Genomic DNA, 25,510 nt, shown 5'->3' with positions numbered 1-25,510 from the left:
TAAGTTAGTCCTAAATAAAAGGCTAAGCAGTATAAGTAAGTACCTAGTTGAAATTAACTTTGATGACTGTCGAATCACATGCATCTAGTTAAATAGCTCTAATTCGTTAAGTGAGCCATAAACTTCATAGAACAAGGCACGCGTTTCATAGCTGTTCCTAATTAGGCACCTAACTTTAACTGTTTAACTAACTACTCTTTAGAAATAGCGGATGTTATTATTGTTATACTCTTACCATCTGCTCTAGCATACCTCGTCCAGGTTAGCCCGCTTCCATTTTGGACTGCATCACTTACCACCAGGTGAGATTGCGATTAAGGGCTAACTTGTATCTGAAAAAAAAAACATGCACGGAAAGAAGTTGCGAAGTTAGTAAGTATAGCGATTTCTCTGTTAAGTCATTCCATACAAATGAGAGTCAAAAATCTCACTGAGCGTTAACCATTTTGAGTCACCAACAACCAATCACAGACATGTTTTCAATATACATTCGAAATTCGATTCGAAAATGTTTTCAAAAAACATTCGAAATTCAATTCAATTTGAAAATATAGTTGCGTTTGTGATTGGTTGGCGAATCAAAATGGTTTACTGAGATTTTTGGCTCTGTCATTCGTAGGGGATTATGGATCAGAGAGAGTGCTATTCTTTCCGTAGAATGTGGATACAGTATAGTCCGGTGCAGGACACGTTCTAACTTAATCAGTGTTTAAAACGTTATCTTTTAAGCCTCTGTTAACATAATACAGATTACATAATGACCCCCAAAACACGGGTTTGATATATACGATAACACAAAGAACAGTTTTTTAATAATTTATTCCTCCCAGATAGTTAACATTAACAACTTTGAAGCGATGATAGCTTAATGGTTCAGATATTGGCCTCCTGTTCGAGGGAAAACTTCTAAGTTTTCGGAGTTATGTGCATTTTAGGCAATTAGGTAAATATTACATGCTTTAACGGTGAAGAAAAACTGTTGTGAAAAGCTGAAACACTATCTAAGTTATAGAATAAGTCTTTTGCCGGAATTAAGTTAATAATTTTCAGTTAACTATCAGTACTTAAATAATAACTTTCATAACGAATCCTCTTCAATAGCTACAAGACTTGCAAGTTGCAACTTACGAAGCAAACTAAGTTAAGTAGCCTAACTTTGTTTATCGTAGTTAGCTTTTTTAAACCGGCCAAGTGTGAGTCGGACTTGATTTTTATCTTCATGGCGGCTATTTTGAAATTTTTACTATTTGTTGTTAGAACGGCAATATTACACATTCTTTGAAAATTTCAACCTCCTCTATCTGTTACGGTTCACGAGATACGGACAGACGAACCAACTGACAGACAGCGGAGGCTTAGTAATAGGGTGCCGTTGGCACTCTTCGGGTACGGAACCCTAAAAAGGTATACAAGTAAAATACATAATACTTACCTACTTACTCAATTTGTTACGTTCCCGCTATCTAAACAAAAGCGCTAAAGATTAAAGTACTTTACTTTGAAATATTCATATACTTAGCTATGTCTAGATTTTATTTTATATTCTGTGAAATAGCGCCTAGGGGAATACCATAACGCATCGCTACGGGGAGCAAAAACACAGCGTAGCTATTATACAGATAGCTGGCAAACACTGAAAGGAAAAGCGTGCGATCTGTGGCCGTTTCTTGCATCGCTAACGGCCGCAAAAACACAGCGTAGCTATCATACAGATAGCTGACAAACTCGGAAAAGGTAAAGCGTGTATCTTTGGCCGTTTCATAGCTGTATGAGTGATAACTGATAAATTGTTGCACCAAAAATACTCTACGAAGCAAACGGCTCGAATAGCGACATACGAATCTATGAAATCACTTCGTCTACCTACATGAAGTGATTTTAACTATAGGTTTTTCTTTTACAGCCCTTGCACGATACCGCCAAAACAACGAAGTCACTTCTAAATTGTGTGATTGCTAAACTGCCCCACAAATCGACTCTTCGACTCGCGAGTGTAGTCAAGTGATATCACCAATTCTCGCACAATACCGCCGAAACAATGCTTTCACAAGAATAATAGTTTCTGACTGTGTGCTTAAGCTGTTACAAATCGACACTATGAGTTACTAGTGAGTGTAGATAGAAGTGATTTCATTTATGGCTGTTTCTAGGACGGATCCTATACCTCCGAAAGAATCTCTTCAAAAAGTAATTGTTTCCAGACCGAAACGAATCTACGAGAGACTCGTGAGTCGTGACTCGTGAGTGTAGACAGAAGTGATTCCACCAACCGTCTGGTTTTTATTTATAGTATTTTGCTGCGTACTGCGCCCCGTGCTGAAAGAATGTCTTTACAAGAATAATATTCTCCACACTGTATGCTTGCTAAATGGTGGCGCAAATCGACTCGTGCGTGTAGACAGATTAAGTGATTTCACCAACGTCTGGTTTTCATTTACAGTCCTTTGCTGCATACCGTGTCTCATGCTGAAAGAATGACTTCACAAGAGTAATATTTTCCCGACTGTATGCTTGCTAAACGGTGACACAAATCGACTCTATGAGGTACTCGTGAGTGTAGACAGAAGTGATTTCACCAACCGTCTGGTTTTCATTTACGACCCTTTTACCGTACGATACCGCCGAAACAATGACTTCACACGACTTCGTTTTGCTTGGTTGTTTTTTAGGGTTCCGTAGTTTTAGATCTTAAATTAATAAATTCAAAATTCAATTTTTTTTTCTATATTTGGAACTCTGTTTTATGTTTGGAACACTTTTAAATGTCATTATAAGGGTGGTGCCGATGATAAAGCTACGAACAATATTCTTTTACTTCTAATCTACCTATGAAACACGAATCAAGACATACGGTATTCCAGCTGTAGATCTCGTTCATTACAAGTCGTAATAAAAAATATATATTAAACACAACGAAATCCTTCCTATTGCCAGAAATTCTCGCACTAAATATTGAGTCAAACAAATGAACATCGCAATGCATCAATTACGTTCCACTTATAGAAATCCAAATCGCGGTTCCATGCGTGATTGCGTTCTTTCAGTCGTAGCGTTGACCTACTACGAGCTACGGTCGTAGCGAATAAGGGTCCATTCACACTGACAGAGTCGAAGCGATAATTTACGTATATTATTTAAAAGAATGCTCGTTGGTGTCGTTTTATCCAAACGTGTGTGAACAGCGCGACAGCATCTATGTACAGCACGCGACAGGTCGAGATGGCAATCGGGGTGGAAATGCCTCGCACCCTCGCACAACCCTCGCTCTTACCCGGTGCGGAATAGCGCGAGTTTTTTTTTTCAATTTTATTCATTAGTATAGATTATGCACATGAACTTATAACTTAAATCTCGCCAAACTGCATAGCGGTTTGTTGGCGAGTTAGCGCTTATAATGCTGCTACGAGTATGAGTGCACGTGCATATCACACACCCACACAAGCGTACGAATTCGTCACCATTTTTCATTTAAAGCTCCGCCTCCGATAGGCCAATCTGGAATTTTATTATTCTTTTGCATACCATATTGAACTCTATCTTCATGACCATCGTAATGCACAAATTTTCTTGAAGAAAAGCGTATTTTCCTAGAAATGAGTGCATTATGTTAACGTTACGTTACGTGCAGAAATTTTGCTATGTAAAGTTTTAGATTTACTTTGACATTGGGTCAGTATGAATCTGCCCTTGCATTTATTTACAGACAAGACGTGTATACATGAGGTTTTATATAAGACGCGCTTATAAGCGCTTATAGACGAGTTCATCGGAAGTCATATTGATACTGGCCCACATTTGTTCTAGCAAACACGCCGGAATAATCGAGTGCACTTGCGTTCGATTGATTGAAGCGCGAAATGTATACGCGCAGAAAAAATGCTAGTCTGTAACCGCCCTTAAGTTCCAACTTCCAAGTTAGAGATTGCGTTGCGCTAGATTCTATATCCAGATAGATGTCTGTGACAGTCCGTAATAGCTAGGATATAACGAAATAGGGCAACTTATTAGATCTACCTACTTAGTACTTACCATTTTGTACGGAATTGGTTTTAACAGGGCTCTCTCCGTCACTCGTTTCATACAATCGTAGTTCCAATTTCATTTGAATATTAAGCCACCAAAGTCCATGAAATTTTGCAGACATATTCTAGAAAGTAATATCTGTGTCTGTGGTGTTTTAGATTTTTCTACAAATATGTAGTTTTAAAATTACAGGGGCTCAAAGATTTGTATGAAAATTTTTAAGACCGCGTAACTTTGAAACCGAATATTTTAACAGAAATCTGGAAAACCACAGATATAGATATTAGTTTTTAGGATATGTCTGCAAAATTTCATGGACCTTGGTTGCTTAATATTCAAATGAAATTGGAACTACGTTTGTATGAAACGAGTGACGGAGGAGCCTTCTTAAGGAAGACTAGATTTTGTCTCTGTCTTTGCCAGCTCTTATAGATTACTAGCCGATGCCCGCGACTTCGCCCGCGTGGATTTAGGTTTTTCGAAATCCCGTGGGAACTCTTTGATTTTCCGGGATAAAAAGTAGCATATGTGCTAATCCAGGATATTATCTATCTCCTATCCAAATTTCAGCCAAATCCGTCCAGTAGTTTTTGCGTGAAGGAGTAACAAACATACACACACACACACACACATACAAACTTTCGCCTTTATAATATTAGTGTGAAGTGTGACTAGATGATGCCCCTACTTTGTCCGTGTGAATTTAGGTTTTTGAAAATCCCGTGGGACCTCTTTGATTTTCCAGAATAAAAAGTAGCCTATATTCATATCTGGGATGTCATATCTCTATACCAGATTTGAGCAAAATCGGCTGAACAGACGGGAGGAGAAAAGCTAGATTATAGACAGACACACTTTCGCATAATATAATACCTAGACACTAGAGATCAGTGAGGCATAGCGGTGGGCGTCAGTCTCCTTCAGGTTTGGTTTCTCCGTCGCAATTTCAATCGAATGTTATTAAGTAAATAAAGCTGAGTTTAAGTTGTTTTTAAAAAAAGACGCTGCGTGTCGGCTTCTCCACTTTGTATGTGTGCGCTGCGCCTAAGACATTATCCGTAAGGCTTAGCTTTTTTGGCAACTAGAAGATGTTGGAATAGTCTAGCCTTGTTTTCTCAGAGTTCATTGCCTCTAACGTACAAAGCCTTTTTATTGTTCGAAAATATTCCAAAGAGTCCATTGTGCTATACTAATATAAGAATAATGTATAATTTAATAATTAATTTTCCTAATAAAAGACCCGCAGTTACTAGTTGTCTGCGGTCGTTAATTTGAAAAATATTCTTTTAATCATAAAACTTCCAAACCAAGGTGCTTTCTGCGAGGTGTTTTCTTTAACCCTCGACCCAAAAAGAGGGGTGTCATAAGTTTGACATGTGTATCTGTGTATGTGTGTCTGTGGCATCGTAGCTCCTAAAATAATGAACCGATTTTAATTTAATTTTTTTTTGTTTGAAAGGTGGCTTGATCGAGAGTGTTCTTAGCTATAATCCAAGTAAATCGGTTCAGCCGTTTGAAAGTTATCAGCTCTTTTCTAGTTACTATAACCTTCACTTGTCGGGGGTGCTATAAATTTTTAATTTACACTTGTTATTTTAGCTAATTATTAGTACCTGAATCTCGTTCGCATGTTGTCTGTGAATTAATGTAAGCCGTGTAAGCCACATGAAATAAAAACTGATGACCCATTTGCCTGATGACTCTCTAAACAATGAAACATTCCCAACCAATATTTTTTTCCATACAACTTGTCTTTTTAGGGAATGTAAACAGAACCTTTGATCAGAAACAAAAGCGTGGTCCGTGTACTCCTGTGTAGTCCGGCCTTTGTTCTCGATGACAATGACGTGGATGCTTTTGAGAAAATATTTTCTTCCAAAAAAAAAACCTGGCCTAGTGCGAGTCAGACTCGCACATGAAGTGTTCCGTACAGTCGTGTAGAAAAAATAACACTTTTTTGTGCTTGTAACCAAAATGCACAGTTTTCTCTTTTCAGATTTTCTCCTTTACTCCCATGATTCTAGGTCAACGGGAAGTCTAATTCCCTTGACGGGTCTTGACAGACACGACAGACACACAAACAACGAAGTGATCCTATAGAAGTTTTTATTAAACCAACACCCCTTTGGTTTCTACACTGCATCGTATCGGAACGCTAAATCGTTTGGCGGCATAACTGGCCATGGCGGAAGCCTCCCATCAGACCGGGCCAAAGATTTAGAAAATATAAGATTCCAAATCCCTGCCGGGAATCGAACCCGGGACCTCCCACTAATAAGACCACAACGCTAACCATGTGCCAGGGAGGTTTCTCTGTAGAAATGGAACCCTAAAAATTTACAATGGATTTTTTCTTTTGCAGACATTTAGTTGCTAACAGAGCGGGACCAAGATGCTCTTCAAGACCGCATCCGTGAGTATTTAGTTGATTTTTTAAAATCTTAAGTTTAAAAAAATAATATAAATTCTATAAATTACATCACAACCGATTTGAAGCCATTCATTTAGAGTGCCATCTATTGGCGAATGTAGATGTTGCTAAGCAAATTAAGGTTGCTTTCTCCCTTGCCTATGTGATTCATTAAGGTATCGAGAGATGGCGTTGCTTTTCTTTCTTTGAAAGAGGTTTTCGTTGTTACCAGTAGATGGCACAACTTTTTACTAAGAAAGTATTGTACCAGGACAGCGCGGCGGGGTTAAATATTGCGTAGTATTTTTGCTACCCCTTGGTAGAGGGCGGTTTAAAAGTTAGTTTAACATCTAAATTAAGGGTTCATGGAGGAGATGTCGTTGTTTAAAATATTGATCGGTAGAAATTGCAACTATTGAAATATGTATTTAGAATACAAAACTAAGGTCTGTTAGTTTAATATCAAAACTTGATAACCTTATTAATGTACAAAAAAAAAAACACCTACTTATTATCTACTTCGCAATACTGATACTTATACATTTTATTAAGTTCTTATATATTTTCTACCTACTACCACCTACATACTACATAATATACACTATTTACCTATTTAGGTACAATTTTTCAACATCTAGAATTTTTACTTACTTATTTGTATTTACAATTTCAACTATTTTAACATACCTAACTATTGACTACCTCTAATCTGAGATCCATAGTAACTATAACAGCTAGAGTACTAATGTCAATTATTTGAACTTTTTGTAAGTTATTATTATTAGGTAAGCACAAAATCTACATTTAAGTTATATTATATTAACTGAACCCTCGTATAAATTAGATAGATATCGTTGCGGCATTCGAATTATAAATAAGTTAAAAGGTAGGTACATGAGCTCGGCCTCATGGGTACCGTATCCATTGTCCGAGGCGCGATAAACCATTAATTTATAGAAAGCGTTTCGGCTTCAATATTGCTCGGTGCATCGGTTCATTAATAAACTATACGCTGTTACCCGACAACAATGGCGCCGGAATTGTTCAACTGCAAATATATTGCGGTTAGAGTTTTGAATATTCGTTTCGATCCTTCCAACCGCCGGAGTATCGTTTCAAGCGTTTCAATTAACCGAAGTTTAGTCCGCGCCTATTCACACTCGCACGAACCTGCATAGTGAATGAAGCCTGCAGAATAGAGGTGAATCATTTCATATGTAACACTTGCTACTTTACTTAAAGTAGCCTGTGAACAAATCAATCAGCAAAATCTCACAAAGTTTGAGATTGATTAGGTACATTCACATCCGTATTCACAAACGTTACCTACTATGAAGTCTCATAGTGCGCTCGAACGCATAGTGTAGGTTCCACCAATCAGATTACTGTATCACGTCAATTTACAATGAGCTGATTGGTGGAACCTACACTATGCGTTCGAGCGCACTGTGAGACCTCATAGTAATGATTGTGAATACGGCCGTAAATCCCGTTTTATTTCTTAAAATTGCAAATGTATTGCGGTTAAAGTTTTGAATATTCGTTTCCATTGACCGACGGTTAGTCCACGCCTATTCACACTCGCACGAACCTGTATAATGAATGAAGCCTACAGACTAGAGAATGGATCATTTCACCGATATCATGTGAAAAATCACGTGAAAAGGTTTTTCATGTATCCTTACTTAAACTTGTCTGTGAAAAATCAAGCAACAAAATCTCACAAATTTTGAAAACGATTACTTAATACCTAGGTACATTTTAATCGCGCTTTATTGCTTCAATTATGCGAGTGCGTTTATCAACCCGAGCTAAAGAGCGTGCGAGTGAGTACATTAAGGGAATTTAGTTCAATAACAATGCAGCAAACAATCCTTTGCTACGTTTCACGAAAAGAGAATTTTCCTGATGTCCTAAAATCAAAATCCTAAATGCTAAAGTTCACTTTCCGTGAAAACCAACCTGCGAAAATCGAGCTATTGATAGCGCGAAAGAATTGAAAAATCACTTTCCGCATATAAAATCACTGTGAAGAATGATTTCACCAAATGAAAATGATTTGAAGTTCGCAATCATGCCCATCGCTACTGCAGACTGAAACCCCAACATGTCTGCGAATAAAGCTTTGTCGTAAATTCAAGCACGGCGCGAGCAGCCCCGCCCCGGGCGAGAGGCGGCGCGGCGCAAGCACGCCTGTTCAGGATACTCAACGTTACGAATGGCTTTATTAAGACTAAATATTACAATTCCCCACCAACTATTGCGATGCTTGGAATTGCTAATGCAACGGAGGAACCGAGTGAAAAGATGCGATTGCACCCAGCCAGCGATATAAATGTTCCACTAGATGGGATCTGCTGGGGTTCCGCTAGCTGTCTGCTGCGGAAATGAATAGTTTAAATTAGTATAAAGAGCAACATCCCACTTTATATTAACCCTATCTATTAACCACATTCTTTGTAATTACTTATATTCTATCTTATATACTGTCCGAAATTTCTGGCTTCACGGAAGACCAGCGCTGTACCTGCATTCCCGACACGGGCGCAGCAAATGCTGAGTGGAGTCCATTTTGGTAGCACACACCACGCATCTCATTTTGTTTCGACTTTATATATGTTATCTTATTTTTGTGGCACCAAATAACCAGTTTATCTTTCTTCTTACCTTTAGTTAGCAAGCGTGAAGCTGTAATTTCGCTGTTCATAAAACAGCGAAAGTCAGCGTTCTGGATGCAGCGATAGAAATGTTTCACTAGATGTGGCGCTTCACAGTATTCATTTTCCAACGAACATAGGTGTCGGTAGAAGGTTGTAATAGTTAGATAATGGTTGGTCTGGGATCGGTGTAGGGGATGGTGGAGCCGGTCTAGGTAGGACTAGGTTTAGGTCAGCCTTGTCTAGATACTTTTTATTATATTAATAGTTCAACTGGTATAAGTAATATATCTAGTTATAGGATCTCGTCCCATTCTATGGGTTATTTACACTATGAAGCGCACCGTCTACTGGAACATGTATATCGCTGCATGCAGCACGCTGCCGGTTCCCTGTTTTACGAACGGCGAAATTACAGCTTCACGCTAAGTTGCTAACTAAAGTGGGATGTTGTTCTTTACACTAATTTAAACTATTCATTTCCGCGGCAGACAGCTGCGAAATGGCCGAGTTCGGATTGAGTGTTTAGGATTTTTCTTTGTCCGAGATAAAACGTAATGCGCCTTTGTGAGATCCCACTGCAACTTATCATCGCAATCGCGGCCAGCGCCGGCCTTAGCTAACTCGACGCTCTACGCAAATTATTGAAGCCACACCCTTTGGGACAACAATTTTGCACAAAATAAAACACAAATGATCATTAAAATAATTTAATAACTCAAGACTAGAAATAGTTTCGTTTAAGTGACGTTAAATAATTTTCCCATTTTCCAGGCTAGGAGGTTAGGTACGGTTGCGTCGATTTTGATGTCTTTTGTGTTGTGTATGTTTTCGAGGCAAGCATTGAAATGTTTGTAGAGATTTACAGGAACGGTGCTCCTTTTGTAGACAGAAAAAAATTATGGTTACCTACTCATAATGAAAGCCAACAGGAAATAAGATACTTACTTAACAACTTTTTTTGCTAGATTCGAGCGAAGCGAGCGCAGAAATACTTTAATTTTGCAGGAAAGATGCTTAGGTAATTAGGGCGTCGATAGAATAAAATATTATAGTGTTCATAAAAACTTTTTTAATGATTTTTTATTGCTATGCTGCTACGCACAGAAGAGAAGCCAGTTACTCTCGCCGTGCTGCCCCCCACGAATTCCAGCGTCCTAGGCGATTGCCTAGGTCACCTTTATGAACAGACTGGCCCTGATTATGGCAAAAAATTATAATATCCGACAGCCTAGCCCGAGTCTGTTAAAAGAGAGGCCGCGTTTCGCAACCACAAATTACTATGATTTAATATTGCTTAGTTATCTGCGGGCTGGTAATTTGTTAGGGCGCCTCTCGGGCCGCGCTGCCGCCATTGTTGCTCTGCCGCCTTCTTTTGTTCATCGCCTGCCCCGCACGATAACATCTTGAGTTATTATGATTAGGATTCTTTGCCAAGTGAAGCCAACCGCTAATTTCCTCATTATCGCTCAAGTTTTGCTAATTTGGAAAGCGGGGTGCTATTGTTTCGTGGCATTCTATGCCGAAGATATAAAGTACCTACTTTTAAGCTAACATTTAAGATAATATGCTGTAAATACCAGCTCAAAAGTTTCATAGCATAATAAATAAATAAAGCTTTTTTTTGCTGAATTTACAAAACAATATATAGTTATTTATTTATTTAAACATCTTTATTTTTAACAAAATTACAAAGAGTAAGAGGATACACTTAAAATAAGAAAGGGCGACCTTACCACTAAAGTGATCTCTTCCAGGCTACACCCATAATTATTTATAAACTCTCACTTTAGTCTCTTTGCAACCAATGCGTCTTCTGACGTACGCGTCAGTTTTAAAGCATAATATGCTGTAAATATCAGCTAAATGTTGACAGAATTACGTGCTTATCTATTTACTACATAGCATATTGCCTATTTCGTTACAAGTTCGATAGATTATACCTATTAAAAAATCGATACTTAGGTTATACGGTAGAGCATGTGGGCAAACGGTCTACGGCGTAGACCACTGCCCATATTCTCTTCTTGCTACAGACTTCAATGATTGATGATGAATGATGTAGAACATTTATATCGCTTCTTATTGCTACTGTTGCATTACCTTCTAAAGTTTCTAAATTGCTAAGAAGATTTATTCTAGATAAGTCAGCTTTATTAGTTAAATACATTAACGATTGTTATCTTAATGGCATTTTGCTATGCATTTGCATTTAGTGTCAGCAATCACTTGATTAACACAACACATACATCCACCTGACTGTGTAATTCTATGGTGTAACTGTTTAATAAACGCCGCACTTCTTCATAAAGTCGATGGGGTTAATGCATCAGGCGCCGGCGTCACGCACGGCAATTTCATTTCATATAGTGCCCCAAATGAATCGATGGTAGTGGCCTTTTCAATTAGTGAAAACATCCAATTGTCATTGTGTTCATTATAGTGTAATTGCCGGTTTGTTATCCATCCATCTTGACCGTTGTAATGGCGGCCATCAGGGGAATGAGTCGCTTTGTCAAACGCCCTTCGATCAAATGCTGTTTAAGTACGTGGAATACCGTCAGAGTTTCATAAGAAAACAGATATCTGGTGAGCGGCTGTGCCGCCAAGCGATTTAGCGTTCTGGTACGACGCCTTGTAGAAACTATAGGAGTGTGGGTTTAATGAAAACTGCCATAGCCCTTCCAGGTTAGCCCACTTCCAATTTAGACTGCATCATCACTGACCACCAGGTGAGATTGCAGGTAAGGGCTAACTTGTAACTGAATAAAAAAAAATTCATGAACTCAGGACATGTTATAAGTTGATAAGTCAATTAAGAACTAGTTATCAATATTCCGGTAGTGTTTAATATTTCGCTGTGAACTATTAAGTGCGGCCCTGACCTACATTCAATCTAGCTATATAAAATCAATTTCATTGGTCAGTTTTATGATTGAGGATGCCATTGATGTTGGAAAAGCCACCCTTAGAGGTTGACGTCAGTGACCAAAGGAACAAGGAAATAAACTGGGTCTTCATTCTTTATGCATCGTTGAGAGCGATATTAGGTACATACATGCCCAGTTACTACATGTGAATGACTTGATTACTGATAAAATCAACTATAATTTTGTCAATCGATTTTACATACTCAATATTTAAGTAAATATTTTATGGTTAATTATATTTATTTAAACAAGTAGACCAATCAATGCATTTAAATTTGTCAAACCAAATCAAATTGCAACATGGCAGTTTGTTTTCGTACAGTACCTACGCATTGTTTTTAGATTGAGATATTTGTTTTGCACTTAAATCTGCTCCTTTTTTAATTTTATTTTCTAGTTACGATTAAGTAGAAAAAAAAAACATTGTTCCACATATTTCAACACTTAGAGTATTTTTGTTCCTAATTAATTAGAACAGACTGTCAGACTGCGAGATTTTATCTATTACCGTATATCTTACGTTAATTTTAATCTAAGAATTCGGTTAGCATATATTTATCAGCAGAATGCACTTTATTCTACAAAAACTAGAGATCTACAGTGGGGGTAGATTGATAAATGCGCGGAAGCACTCGGCGGCAAATGAATGGGGTGTGGCACGCACTGCATGCTTCTGTGTTGCAGTATGTATATCGCACGACTTCAGGGATATTTGTGAATCTCTCTTTACATGTTACAAGGTGCAACCAGAATGCTAGCGAAAACATAGACAGGAGATACCATAAAAAAAAATCTGTATTTTTTAAAATTTCGCAATATATTGCAAATAAAACAACTGATTGACACTAGAGGTCAACAAACGTTCCGTAAATAGGCCACTTGAAGTCAATGCCTCGTGGTAGGTGGGGCATTGATCCGAGTTTTGCACGCTATACAATGCGGGTTTGAAAAATAGTAAATCATTAAAATTACAAGATAAGGCCAATAGTTATTGGCATTGGGATTGTGTTTAGGTAGTATAATAATATCGTTTAGTTTTTGCTAGCGTTCTGGTTACACACTGTATAGTACCTATACCACATTTCTATGTCCCATCGACAAAATTCGTTTGCGCAGAAAAGTGCCTAACACCGACTAAAATCGAATGTACATCAATGAAATATATCCCTTATTGCTTGACGTTAAGATTCATACAACACAACACAAACACAACAACAGCACAACACAAGAACAACAGAGACTTTATTCCGAAAGGAAAAAACTCCTTAAAATAAAGACAAAAATAAATAAATAACAGAGACTCGTGCTGTCTCGCTCATCATTCGCGCGTCCAACACATTGCGCGTAGGCAACGACCACTAATGGATGGAGTGCTCTATGATTGGCTGAGATATTTTCGCGCCATTTAAAAATAAGATTTATATAGGTAAATCGGCGTAACTTTTTAAAGTAGTAGTATTGTATTACCTTATAACAGTAGGATTATGAAAGGCAATGGCTTTTCTAGCTTTTATTCTTGCGTATTGTTTTCTTGATTCTTGTTCTTTCTTGTTTCTCGTATTGTTTTCTGGTTCCAGTATCGTATTCTGGTTCTTCTTTGCTGCTTCAACTTGACTCGATTTTCGTATCCTTCTTCTAGTTTTTAGTCTTGGGGTTCTTTACTCCTAATCGTCCTTACTGGGTGAATTGTATTTACTTACTAATTTGAATTTATAATAACCACCTACATTTATTTTAGCCTCTATTTTGCCCTATTAGGTTTCATCATTTTCTAACTGACTTGTTGATTTAGATTTTCGTAATTCGCTCCGAAATATTCCGTTCTAAAATTACTTTATTACCGTAGTTAACTTTGCGTTTCAATCAAAGCAAAACTGAAAGGTTACAATAACTTGAATATTATGGTAAGCTAAGTTCAGTATTATTCTAATAATTGTCTGATCAGAATATATAAATTATTGATTTATAGTTAGATATTATCTGTAACGCTGTTGATTACACATAAATGAATAAAATAAAATAAAAATATTTAATTCTCTAATGATTTACTTATTAGAAATAGAAATTGAAAAGTTTTTTTTCTTAAATAGATTAATTTTAAACAACATAAACTACTACTAGCACTAAAATAGTTGTAGACGAGTTAAAAAGATTTGAGTGCATGTAGATAATATTATTTTTATCCTGAGGCGACGCGACGTGATGGTGCGCTTCGTACGTAGTCGGCAGTAATTTTAAATTTTAATTAATGAATGTAAGTGATGAAACAGCCCTATTGTTATTACTGTAAGGAATATTTACAGTAATAATGATATTACAGTAAATGATGAAAGCTTCACTGAAAACGGAAAGATACAATAAGTAAAATAGTAGTAGGCGAGATAAATAGATTGAAGCACTTTGTACTAATAAATAATGCGTAGGTGCGATACATAGCTACTACACCGCAGCGCCCAATTACCGCAACGTTTCAAAGATATAATTATTAATTTCCATGCACTTGGAATAATAACCATTGCAGGATGTCGCTCTGAATTCGATACCGCAATTACGTCGACCTAATATTACCAGATCAATGCTTAAACAGTTTACTAATATTTCAACCAACTACCATACCAATACCACTATACCAATTACAACTGAGAAATAAAATGAAATAGCACGAATTTCCGCAATTTCTCATCTGGGCAAGAAGTTTGTGTTTTACGTGGTTGGAGATAGAAGTCAATATCACTATGCTGTGTTAAATTTTAGAAATTCACTCCGATTCGCTTCTAGTATAAATCGACCCCTAGTATAAGTTTTCTCGAAGAGAATCAAAGACCTATTTAGCGTACCTAACTTTTAAGTAGTCTTTTTTTTATTCTGTCAGTATTTTGTGGTTAGTAAAGTATACATACACATTACACGCAGATTCAGCACGACATTCAACTAAAACACTGACTACGTAGTATTCACATGCTGCAATAATTACATAGGAAACAAGATTTGGCGTCAACCCGACGTTTTAGGATATCATAATGCTTATCGCAACCGCTGTGAAATTTCAAATGCTGTTCTAGCTGTTTGCCGAGCCAGCAACTCGTTTCAGTTTTGTATTACTGCAGATATTTCTACATTATTTGCATCGATTATTTCCAATTCCTTAATTAATTCTCTCTGTACCAAAATTTATGTTCTCTGTACCAAAACTTTATGTAGACCTTTAAGTTGTTTTATCATTTATTCCTTTGTTTTGATATCGACTTAATTAAGGTTCAGTGCACGTTTGTTTTAATTCAGCAAAACAAGATCTAAATTTAATTTAGTCCACCTAAGGGCCTTTCAACGCTGCACTTTCCAGCGCGAGGTCACCATTTCGGCGCCTTGAGATCCCAACGTCTATCAGTTTTTCGAAAGAGTCACAAAGAGACGCTGGGTTTAGGCGGCGCAAGACCGTGGCGTGTGGAGCTCCCTACAAGATACCTATGTCCAATAGGTCTTTCCATTGATAACGACGATGATGATGATCCCAGCATATTTGATGTCGTAAATCTCTTTCAACTGCACAGTTATATTTATTTAAAAAAAAGATGCACTGAACTTGAAGTTGATTTAGTGTAAACATTAGAAAGTTAATGGTACACTTATTGACTAATTTTTATTTTCTTTCACAGTGCTATCCCGCTTCTTGCCCTATCCTCAAACTTCCTGTGGGCGAATCCTTATCAATCCTTGTTGTTGGGAGAGTTGTGAGAAGATGAAAAAGAACCACTTGAAAATCCTTATTCGGAAGACTATCCATTGACGGCGTTAAAGATCAATAAACCAGAACGAATACAAAAGTCATTTAATTTATTTACCTAGAATTTCTTTTGCAGTGCCTTCTCGCTTCATGCTCCTTGAAGATCTTCTTGACAATTTCTTGCTGATGGAAAGTGTTGTAATAAAATGAAAAAGAATTACCTGAGAATCCTTATTAGAAAGACTATACAGGTAGATATTACTGATGACTATACATGACTATCAGTAATCATTAGTACTATCACCTGTCTTCGGTTATAGGGTTCCGTACCTCAAAAGGAAAAACGGAACCCTTATAGGAGCACTTTGTTGTGCTGTCTGTCTGTCTGTCCATCCGTTCGTTCGTCGTGTCTGTCAAGAAACCTATAGGGTACTTCCCGTTGACCTCTAGAATCATGAAATTTGGTAGGTAGATAAGTCTTATAGCACAAATACAGGAATCAATCTGAAAACCGCAAATTTGTGGTTACATCATTATTTTTTTAATGTGTTTCAATTTTCAAAGTAAGATAACTATACCAAGTGGGGTATCATATGAAAGGGCTTTACCTGTACATTCTAAAACAGATTTTTATTTATTTTTATGTATAATAGTTTTTGATTTATTGTGCAAAATGTTGGAAAAAATGCCCGAGTAAGGAACCCTCTGTGCGCGAGTCTGACTCGCGCTTGGCCGGTTTTTGCTAGCGTAGTGTATAGATTAATGGCATTGAAAACATTTATCAAGAAGAACTAAAATGTTTTCAAGATTAATATTGATATCTGTTCCCTAATTTATGTGAACATCTGGGTCTTTACCTACTCTCTAGCTCCCAGATCTTTATTCTCAATTTTCCGTTCAATCCATGGATAATGATAATGATAAAGTACTTCTCATTAAGGTTGCTTCAATTTGAGTAATAGGAAGTTGATACTTTATTAATAAGGCTTACCCCAAATTGTTACCATAATATTTCAAATGAATTATTAGAATTAATAGCTGGTTTGCGGTGGGTTTTTCTAGTTTTAGGTATAGGGAAGATATGTGTCTGTAAACGTCCAGTTACAGATATTTAAATCATTAAAATAACGGTTTTATTTTTTTGAATAAAATAATATAATTAAATCGATATTTTGAGGTTAGGTTTTTGGCGACCTCCGTGGACCTGGCGCAGTTTAAGCGCTGTGGTCTTATTGGTAGTTTTGGGTTCGATTCCCGGCAGATTCTCGGATTCTCATATTTGGTCTGGTCTGGTCTGGTCTGGTCTGGTCTGGTCTGGTGGGAGACTTCGACCGTGACTAATTACCACTCTACCGGCAAAGCCGTGCCGCCAAGCGATTTATCGTTCCGGTACGATGCCGTGTACAAACCAAATCGGTGTGGGTTTAATAAAAACCGCCATACTCATTCATCACTCATCACTTACCACCACGTGAGATTGCAGTCAAGGGCTAACTTGTATCTGAATAAAGAAAAGGTAAGAAATTTTGCAATAAAATGCCATAGAGATCTATGTATCGTGAACAAAACAGTCACAGACCAATAAGTAATCTTCGAAAAAATCACAGACCAATAACTTTTTTACAATAAGTACTATTATTTCCATTGAACTGTTACTAATAGGTTACTAATAACACAATTGACACGATTCTAAAGTTACCCATCGCCACTGCCATTCACATGCAGTAATTTCGTACGGCAAGCGCCCCCAAGCGTTGGCAAGCATAGGTACCTAGTACCTACGCAACATCCGTCCACATACTTTTTTTTTTCTTTAAATCTGGCTTTACTCTGATTAGCCAAAGTTTGGGATATTTTCAAGTTATTGAATTTATACAAGTATGGACTCCGTCTGCGCCGGCGCCCGCCGACATACGCGCGGCGCCCCTTTAGAGCGCTTCCCAGTCAGTTCCACCACCAAAAAACACCAACTAACATAAAAACCAGCCACTCTTAACAAAAAAAACACTCCAAACAAGCACAGCACGCGCGCCAGCAAAGCCATCACAGACGAAGTCCGTCCACATACTTGCTGGTGCTTGTTATTTGCTGTTTGTTGCAATCGTCTGGCGGCACAAATTATAGGATTGGCAATTCGACTAGTGTTACCAATTACGATTTTCGTTTTACCTCGAGTCGAAGAAAATCGGTTTAGCCGTTTAAAAGTTATCAGATCTTTTCTAGTTTTCTTATAGAGGGTTTTGTGTCGGGGGTTTTTTAAATTTTAAGAGGGCTCTTTCCGTCACTCGTTTCCACTCGTTTCATACAATCGTAGTTCCAGTTCCATTTGAATATTAAGCAACCAAAGTCCATGAAATTTTGCAGACATATTCTACAAACAAATATCTATGTCTGTGGTTTTCCAGATTTCTGTTAAAATATTCGGTTTCATAGTTACGCGGTCTTAAAAATTTTCATACAAATCTTTGAGCCCCTGTAATTTTAAAACTACATATTTTTAGAAAAATCTAAAACACCACAGACACAGATATTAGTTTCTAGAATATGTCTGCAAAATTTCATGAACTTTGGTTGCTTAATATTCAAATGAAATTGGAACTACGATTGTATGAAACGAGTGAAAACGAGTGACGGAGAGAGCCCTGTTAAGTTATTTAAATCATAAAAATCACTCCGGTGTCTCGTTAGTTGCACGTTTGTCTTTAAGGCATTTGTTGTGAATAAAAATAACCATTAAAAAGATCATGTTCTTATTCCAAATGAAACATTATGCGGGATCAGCAACCATTCGACCCAGTAACTCGTCTGCGGTTACTCCGACCGGATTGAATCTTTAAGATGCGAACCCGGCCGAACAGACATCCATATTACATCACCGGAAAGAGCGGAAGGTCCAGACGGTATTATAGTAGGTATAAGAGTATAAGATCCCGAATAGTATCGACCTTTACTGATCTGTTAAGCGAATGAATAGAATTTCCATCAGTCTTGAATCATGATGAATATCGACAACCACTTGTTGTCTACAACCAATACAACAACAATCGAAGCAAAAGAGCCTCTCTAACCAAGCCTCAATAGCTCAACGGTTATAGGAGCGGACTGAAATCCGAAAGGTCGGCGGTTCAAACCCCACCCGTTGCACTATTGTCGTACCCACTCCTAGCACAAGCTTAACGCTTAGTTGGAGGGGAAAGGGGAATGTTAGTCATGATTAAAAATAGCTAATATTCTTTTTTAAAAAAAAAAACCTTTCCTATACGCACGCACCCTTTGGCATGGCATGCCTCACCCCATGGGCATGCCCACAACCCTAATAGACTTGTGATAATAATCCTTTGAAGTTGAATTTTTAACAAAGTTTTAACAAAACCAGCTTAGTAATTAAGTCTAAATGTGATACTGTGATGTGCAAGCAAACACACTTTTTAACCCCCGACCCAAAAAGAGGGGTGTTATAAGTTTGACGTGTGTATCTGTGTATCTTTCTGTGGCATCGTAGCTCCTAAACTAATGAACCGATTTTAATTTAGTTTTTTTTTTGTTTGAGAGGTGGCTTGATCGAGTGTTCCTAGCTATAATCCAAGAAAATCGGTTTAGCCGTTTGAAAGTTATCAGCTCTTTTCTAGTTATTACTGTAACCTTCACTTGTCGGGGGTGTTATAAATATGGTGTTTTAATTTGTACTTTTGTAATTTTCATGAGCGAACAAAGTAATATTTTAATAAATTTATTTGCCCCACAGCTTTGCCCAGTGGAACTTCACAAAATCTTGGTCAGGGCGCCATTTATTTTGTAAACATATCCTTTGTATGAATGCACTATCATGTGCGATTTCATACTTCGACTCGCACTTGGCCTATTTCGGCTGTGACCACAACTTTTTAACCCCCGACCCAAAAAGAGGGGTGTTATAAGTTTGACGTGTGTATCTGTGTATCTGTCTGTGGCATCGTAGCGCCTAAACGAATGAACCGATTTTAATTTAGTTTTTTTTGTTTGAAAGGTGGCTTGATCGAGAGTGTTCTTAGCTATAATATAAAAAAATTGGTTCAGCCGTTTAAGAGTTATCAGCTCTTTTCTAGTTTTCTTGTAGAAAAGAAGGTTAGATAACCGTTAGGTTCATAATATTATGTCAATTGACAAATGTCAAGCTGTCAAGATGGACGTTGCCTAAATACATAATTATTTATTTGAAAATGATGTTTTGGAAAACTCAAATACTTTGGATCGTCGGGGGTGTTATAAATTTTTAATTTACACTTGTTTGAGGGCTGGATCCGCGTCTGACTAGACCGCTTGCAGATGAACGCAGTGAGCATAGTGGATACCCACCTTAAGACTTATGTTGTCTTTGATCATTGATGCGTATCAGGGGGTTGAGATTTGAATCAAACCCGACAAAAAACAGCAACAATGTTTATTCAGTGAAGCGGTCGGCTCACTAAATCTATTTTGAAGAGTAATACGATGCGATTTTAAAAGGGTAGCTTTTGATGTTAGTTTTATTACACGCGGTGTTTACTTTCTGGTCAATTTTTTTGGTGAATTCAGCAAATATTTATACAAGCCCATTTTTAGTATGTAATACAAAAACCCGACTACCTACGTACGCGTGGAGTTAGGTTTTTAGAAATCCTGTTTTATTTTCCGGGACAAAAAGTAGCCCATGTCACTTTCTAGGTCATATCCATAAAAAAAATTGCTCTGTTGTGGCGTGGGACCAACCAGCAAGGATTTATAATATTAGTAGGATCGTACGAGTAATCCTGAATAAAGGGGCCCACGCACTTGAACTGAACTGCAGCTGCACTGCGCGTCGCGGCAGCGTCCCGCACGATATTCTCTCCAGCCGTGACGCGCGGCAGTGACGTGCTACGCGGTATGTGCGTCGCGGCTGGAGAGAATATCGTGCGGGGCGCTGCCGCGACGCGCAGTTCAGCTGCAGTTCAGTTCGAGTGCGTGGGCACCTTAAGAGTCTTTTTAGATGATTTAGGAAGTTTTATTTGTCGAACAATTTTTTAAATTCTATAATAAATAATAATAATATCAAAGTCTTACACAAGGAAAGAGTTTACAAAGCTTGTAGATATAGCTTGTAGGTACATACATTTTATCTCGTGCAAGCTACGCTCGCATCTCGTTTATGGTGCTTTTGGACGCATTTACAAAGTTTGCTAGACGAAACCCCGCAGGCATGTAAACTTGCTTTTCATGCGAGTTTTCATCATCATTCATGATCAACCCATTTCCGCCCCACTACTGAGTACGGGTCTCCTCTCAGAATGAGAAGGGTTTAGGCCATAGTCTGCCACGCTGGCCCAATGCGGATTGGCAGACTTCACACACCTTTGAGAACATGGAGAACTCTCAGGCATGCAGGTTTCCTCACGATGTTTTCCTTCACCGTTAAAGCAAGTGATATTTAATTGCTTAAAACGCACATAACTGAAAAGTTAGTGGTGCGTGCCCGGGATCGAACCCCCGACCTCCGATTAGTAGGCGGACGTTCTAACCACTAGGCTATCGCAGCACATGCGAGTTTTACTTATCATTATTATGTTTAACCCCCGACCCAAAAAGAGGGGTGTTATAAGTTTGACGTGTGTATCTGTGTATCTGTCTGTGGCATCGTAGCTCCTAAACTAATGAATAGGTAAGGTAGGTCCATGTGTAGGTAACTGAAGTTTTATTTTAGTTTGCTCTTCGTAATCACTCATTGCCATCGTCAACCGATAAACGCCCACTGCTGGACATAGGTTTCTTGTAGAGTTTTCCACACGCCACGGCCTTTCGCCCGCCGCCTGAATACAGCGGCTCCCTCTTTTTGATGTCGTCTTTCACCTAGTGGGAGGTCTTCCAACGGTGCGAGGTCGCCATTTTATTACCTTGGGACCCGAACGTTTATCGGTCGTCGAACTAAATGCCCTGCCGATTGCCACTTCAGCTTCGCAACCTAGCTGTGTCGGTTATTCTGGCCCTCCTATGAATCTCATTTCTGATTTGATCACGTAGAGAAACTTCAAACATGGCTTTCTCCATCGCATCTTAAACAGACATACTAGTATGTCGAACCTGCCACACCTGCCTTTTGCTTCCTTTATGTTTTCATACGAAAGTATACGACTGCATATTCATACTAATATCATAATTTCGAAAGCGTGCCTGTCCCTTTGAAAAGCTGGAATGAGTAGTCAAATCCTATTCATCTTATTAATCTGGCAGGTGCGCTCATGAAAATGAATAGGGGATATCATTTATCAATGAGCGAAAAAGGTAAGGTACTATTTCTGCCATTCAGTTAAACCCCGATTTGTGGCCGACCATAATATGACCGGCTACTTTCCGCCTGGGCACGAATTTTTCCTACCCATATAAATATAAAAGTGTGTGTCTTTGTTGGTTTATTGGTTTGTCCTTTTCTTACGCTGCAACGGAGTAACGGATTGGCGTGATTTTATGCATGGTTATAGATAAAGACCTGTAGAGTGACATAGGCTACTTTTTATCCTAGAAAAAAAATCCACGGGAGTTTTATAAACTTAAATCTACATGGACGAAGTCACAGACATCGGCTATTAGACATAATAATATGTGTTTACCGAATTAGTTCGATTCATTTTGCTCTTTAGATCCATCCTGAAGCATTAGTTAGGTTAGTATGACTGTAAGCACATCTCGCCAACGTTAATAGAATTCAGGCGTAAAAAAAACTTTAACGTAAAAAAAGGGAACTTAAATACATTGTTTTAAAACTCAATTTCAGCCATATCTGCAGCGAACGTTCCAAACGGAAACCTTACGAAAATAAAATTCGATGGTACTGAATCTCAAGAACCTCTAGGACCATTTTACAGTGTGACGTTATTTTTCAATGCTCGAATTCTATCAACGTTAGCGAGCTGTGTAATCTCATATTAACCCTACAGCACTGTAATGGCGTCGATTTAATTACCTACCTAGTGGGGCTACACCACTTAATTTCCGTTCTGAAATCTCCAGATCTCTCACTCTAGTTGATCGTATATTAAGTCGCTTAATAGCTGTGACTAATTATCTCCTAATGTAATCACATAAATATAATGCTGTTTTTTTTTTTCTCTCTCGTCTGGCTTTTACAAAGATCAGCCAATGTCAAGTTTGTAGTTATTTGTAACAAGTTAGTTAAACTATACAAGTATGGACTCCGTCTGTGCCGGCGCTCGCCGACATACGCACGGCACCCCCTTAGAGCGCTTTCCAGTCAGTTTCAACACAAAAAAACACTCCAAAAAGGCACAGCACGCCCGCCAGCTAACATCAACACAGACGAAGTCAATGCTGTTATTATGACAAGCTTTGTAATCATTTGTAACTCTTCATATACTTCATTTGTAGGAGTTCGAAGACAAAATACTTTTCTAAATACAAACAGGACTATCACAACATAGTATGCTATTAGGGAGTTCCAGTGCCCTCCTTCCATATCGATCATCAGGCTCTTATCATTGTATTTTTACTTGTGAAAACCATGCAAATGAGTCTGAATTCGGCTGTCCGCAAATGCCATAAGAGAGTTCCAATGCTTACTTCCCACCTCCATCATCGGTGACAATGGTGCCATAATTATCTACTGTCAACCAAACCACGCGTGTCTGCAAAATTTCAACCTAACCTTAAGGAAGGAATTACAACATACAAACAAGTTAAACTAATAATAATTAAATATCTAAATTAACATTTGGTTACACCGAGTACCAAAATTTCAGGTTTGTAACTCATTCATCAACGACAGCCCGAAAAACGAACAGATAGACAGACAGACAGCAGAGTGACATATATAAGGCTCCGTTTTTACCCTTTGGGTACGGAACCCTAAAAAGCTTTAGCTTTATCGATTATTATTACTTATATTACTAATTCAGTACCAAGCCCTAAAAGGTTTTTGTTTATATTCCAAGCCCAAAACAAAATCCGTATTGATAAACAAAGGGAAAAATAATTATTGAAGCCAGCATAGTAAACATTTACATTACTTAATTCGTAGGGACCCTAATTTCGTAGTAAATTTTAATATCTATTGGCAAATATTATCTAAGTGTCTGGCGTCAACCTGATACGAAACAGGGGGTCAATTCTCATTTAATATTCTGCGTCCACCCCCATAATGGAATATCGTTGTGAATCCAACGCCCGCTGCGATGCGATCTATCTATATTTTATAAACACAAATTGCACGGAATGTGACCCTTGTCAGAGAGTAAAAAATCTATCCAGCATGCGAAGTGTAATGCTTAGGATCAGAACTTTTTGTTGCTATTGTTGGTATTTACAGACTTACAGCTGGGTATCTCGAATTCCGAGGTGAACTTACTATAATAACTGGACTATCAAGAGGGCTCTCTCCGTCACTCGTTTCATACAATCGTAGTTCCAATTTCATTTGAATATTATGCAACCAAAGTACATGAAATTTTGCAGACATATTCTAGTAATATCTATGTCTGTGGTTTTCCAGATTTCTGTTAAAATATTCGGTTTCAAAGTTACGCGGTCTTTAAAATTTACATACAAATCTTTGAGCCCCTGTAATTTTAAAACTACATATTTTTAGAAAAATCTAAAACACCACAGACACAGATATTAGTTTCTAGAATATGTCTGCAAAATTTCATGGACTTTGGTTGCTTAATATTCAAATGAAATTGGAACTACGATTGTATGAAACGAGTGGAAACGAGTGACGGAGAGAGCCCTGTTAAGAGAATTATGTCCCACAGGAGTCGGTTTATCCAAATAACGCAAGAAACACGATACGACAGCCGCCGCTCGTCGTGCTCTTATTTCATACTTATTGAGCCGCCATTTTTATCTTCCCATAAAACGCAATAAAGCAGGACGCCTTTAAAATTAAATGCACCGCCTGGGGGCTCTATCCGGCGTGTTCTTTTAGTTTCGTTCACTTTAAATTCAACATTTTAATGATGGTCGAAAAGAGAACCTTTTTATAAATCGTGTTTTGAAATTTTCAGTCTTATCGCCCTTTTTGTGTACTACAAGATATATTTTCTTATTCAACATTCTTTCTTCCAAATATTTTAAGGAAATTCCTAAAAATTTTTAGCGTTCCGTACCTCATAAGGAAAAACGGAACCCTCATAGGATCACTTTGTTGTCTGTCTGTCTCTCTGTCTGTCGTGTCTGTCAAGAAAACCTATAGGGTAATTCCAGTTGACCTAGAATCATGAAATTTAGCAGTTAGGTAGGTTTTATAGCACAAGTAAAGGAATAAATCCGAAAACCGTGAATTTGTGGTTACATCACCAAAAAAAATTAAAATGTGTTTCAATTTTCAAAGTAAGATAACTACGTATACCATGTGGGGTATCATATGAAAGGGCTTTACCTGTACATTCTGAAACAGATTTTTATTTATTTTTATGCATAATAGTTTTTGAGTTATCGTACAAAATGTCGGAAAAAATACCCGAGTGCGGAACCCTCGGTGCACGAGTCACACTCGCACTTTGCTGGTTTTTTTCAAATGTAAGTACGCGTATCAAAAATGCTTAGATGACACTAACAGTCGCTTAGAGTTAAAGTAGACTACCATCCGGTTTATAGTATAACTAGCGACCCGCCCCGGCTTCGCACGGGTGGACACTACCACGAAAAATCCTATCTATTTTCCGGCATAAAATATAGCCTATACGGATTCGGAAGAATCCCTCTAAGTAATGGTAAAAGAAATTTTGAAATCGGTCCAGTAGTTTTTGAGCCTATTCAA

The 25,510-nt window shown here is 37.9% G+C and overlaps 1 protein-coding gene across 6 annotated transcripts in view; it reads left to right on the top strand.

Annotated features, from left to right (window-relative positions):
• LOC123868383 (tyrosine-protein phosphatase Lar) overlaps window positions 1-25,510 on the top strand; it is a 586,441-nt gene that overhangs the window by 9,863 nt on the left and 551,068 nt on the right. For all 6 annotated transcript variants that reach the window (XM_045910880.1, XM_045910879.1, XM_045910878.1 and 3 more), the window contains exon 2: window positions 6,386-6,436. In XM_045910880.1, the coding sequence (XP_045766836.1) occupies window positions 6,416-6,436 (21 nt within the window). In that variant the 5' untranslated portion in view covers window positions 6,386-6,415. The remainder of the gene's footprint in view (window positions 1-6,385; window positions 6,437-25,510) is intronic.

This window comes from Maniola jurtina, chromosome 9, assembly GCF_905333055.1.
Source record: "Maniola jurtina chromosome 9, ilManJurt1.1, whole genome shotgun sequence".
In the NCBI taxonomy this organism is placed as follows: Eukaryota; Metazoa; Arthropoda; class Insecta; order Lepidoptera; family Nymphalidae; genus Maniola; species Maniola jurtina.
This window is presented reverse-complemented; position numbering and strand designations above follow the sequence as displayed.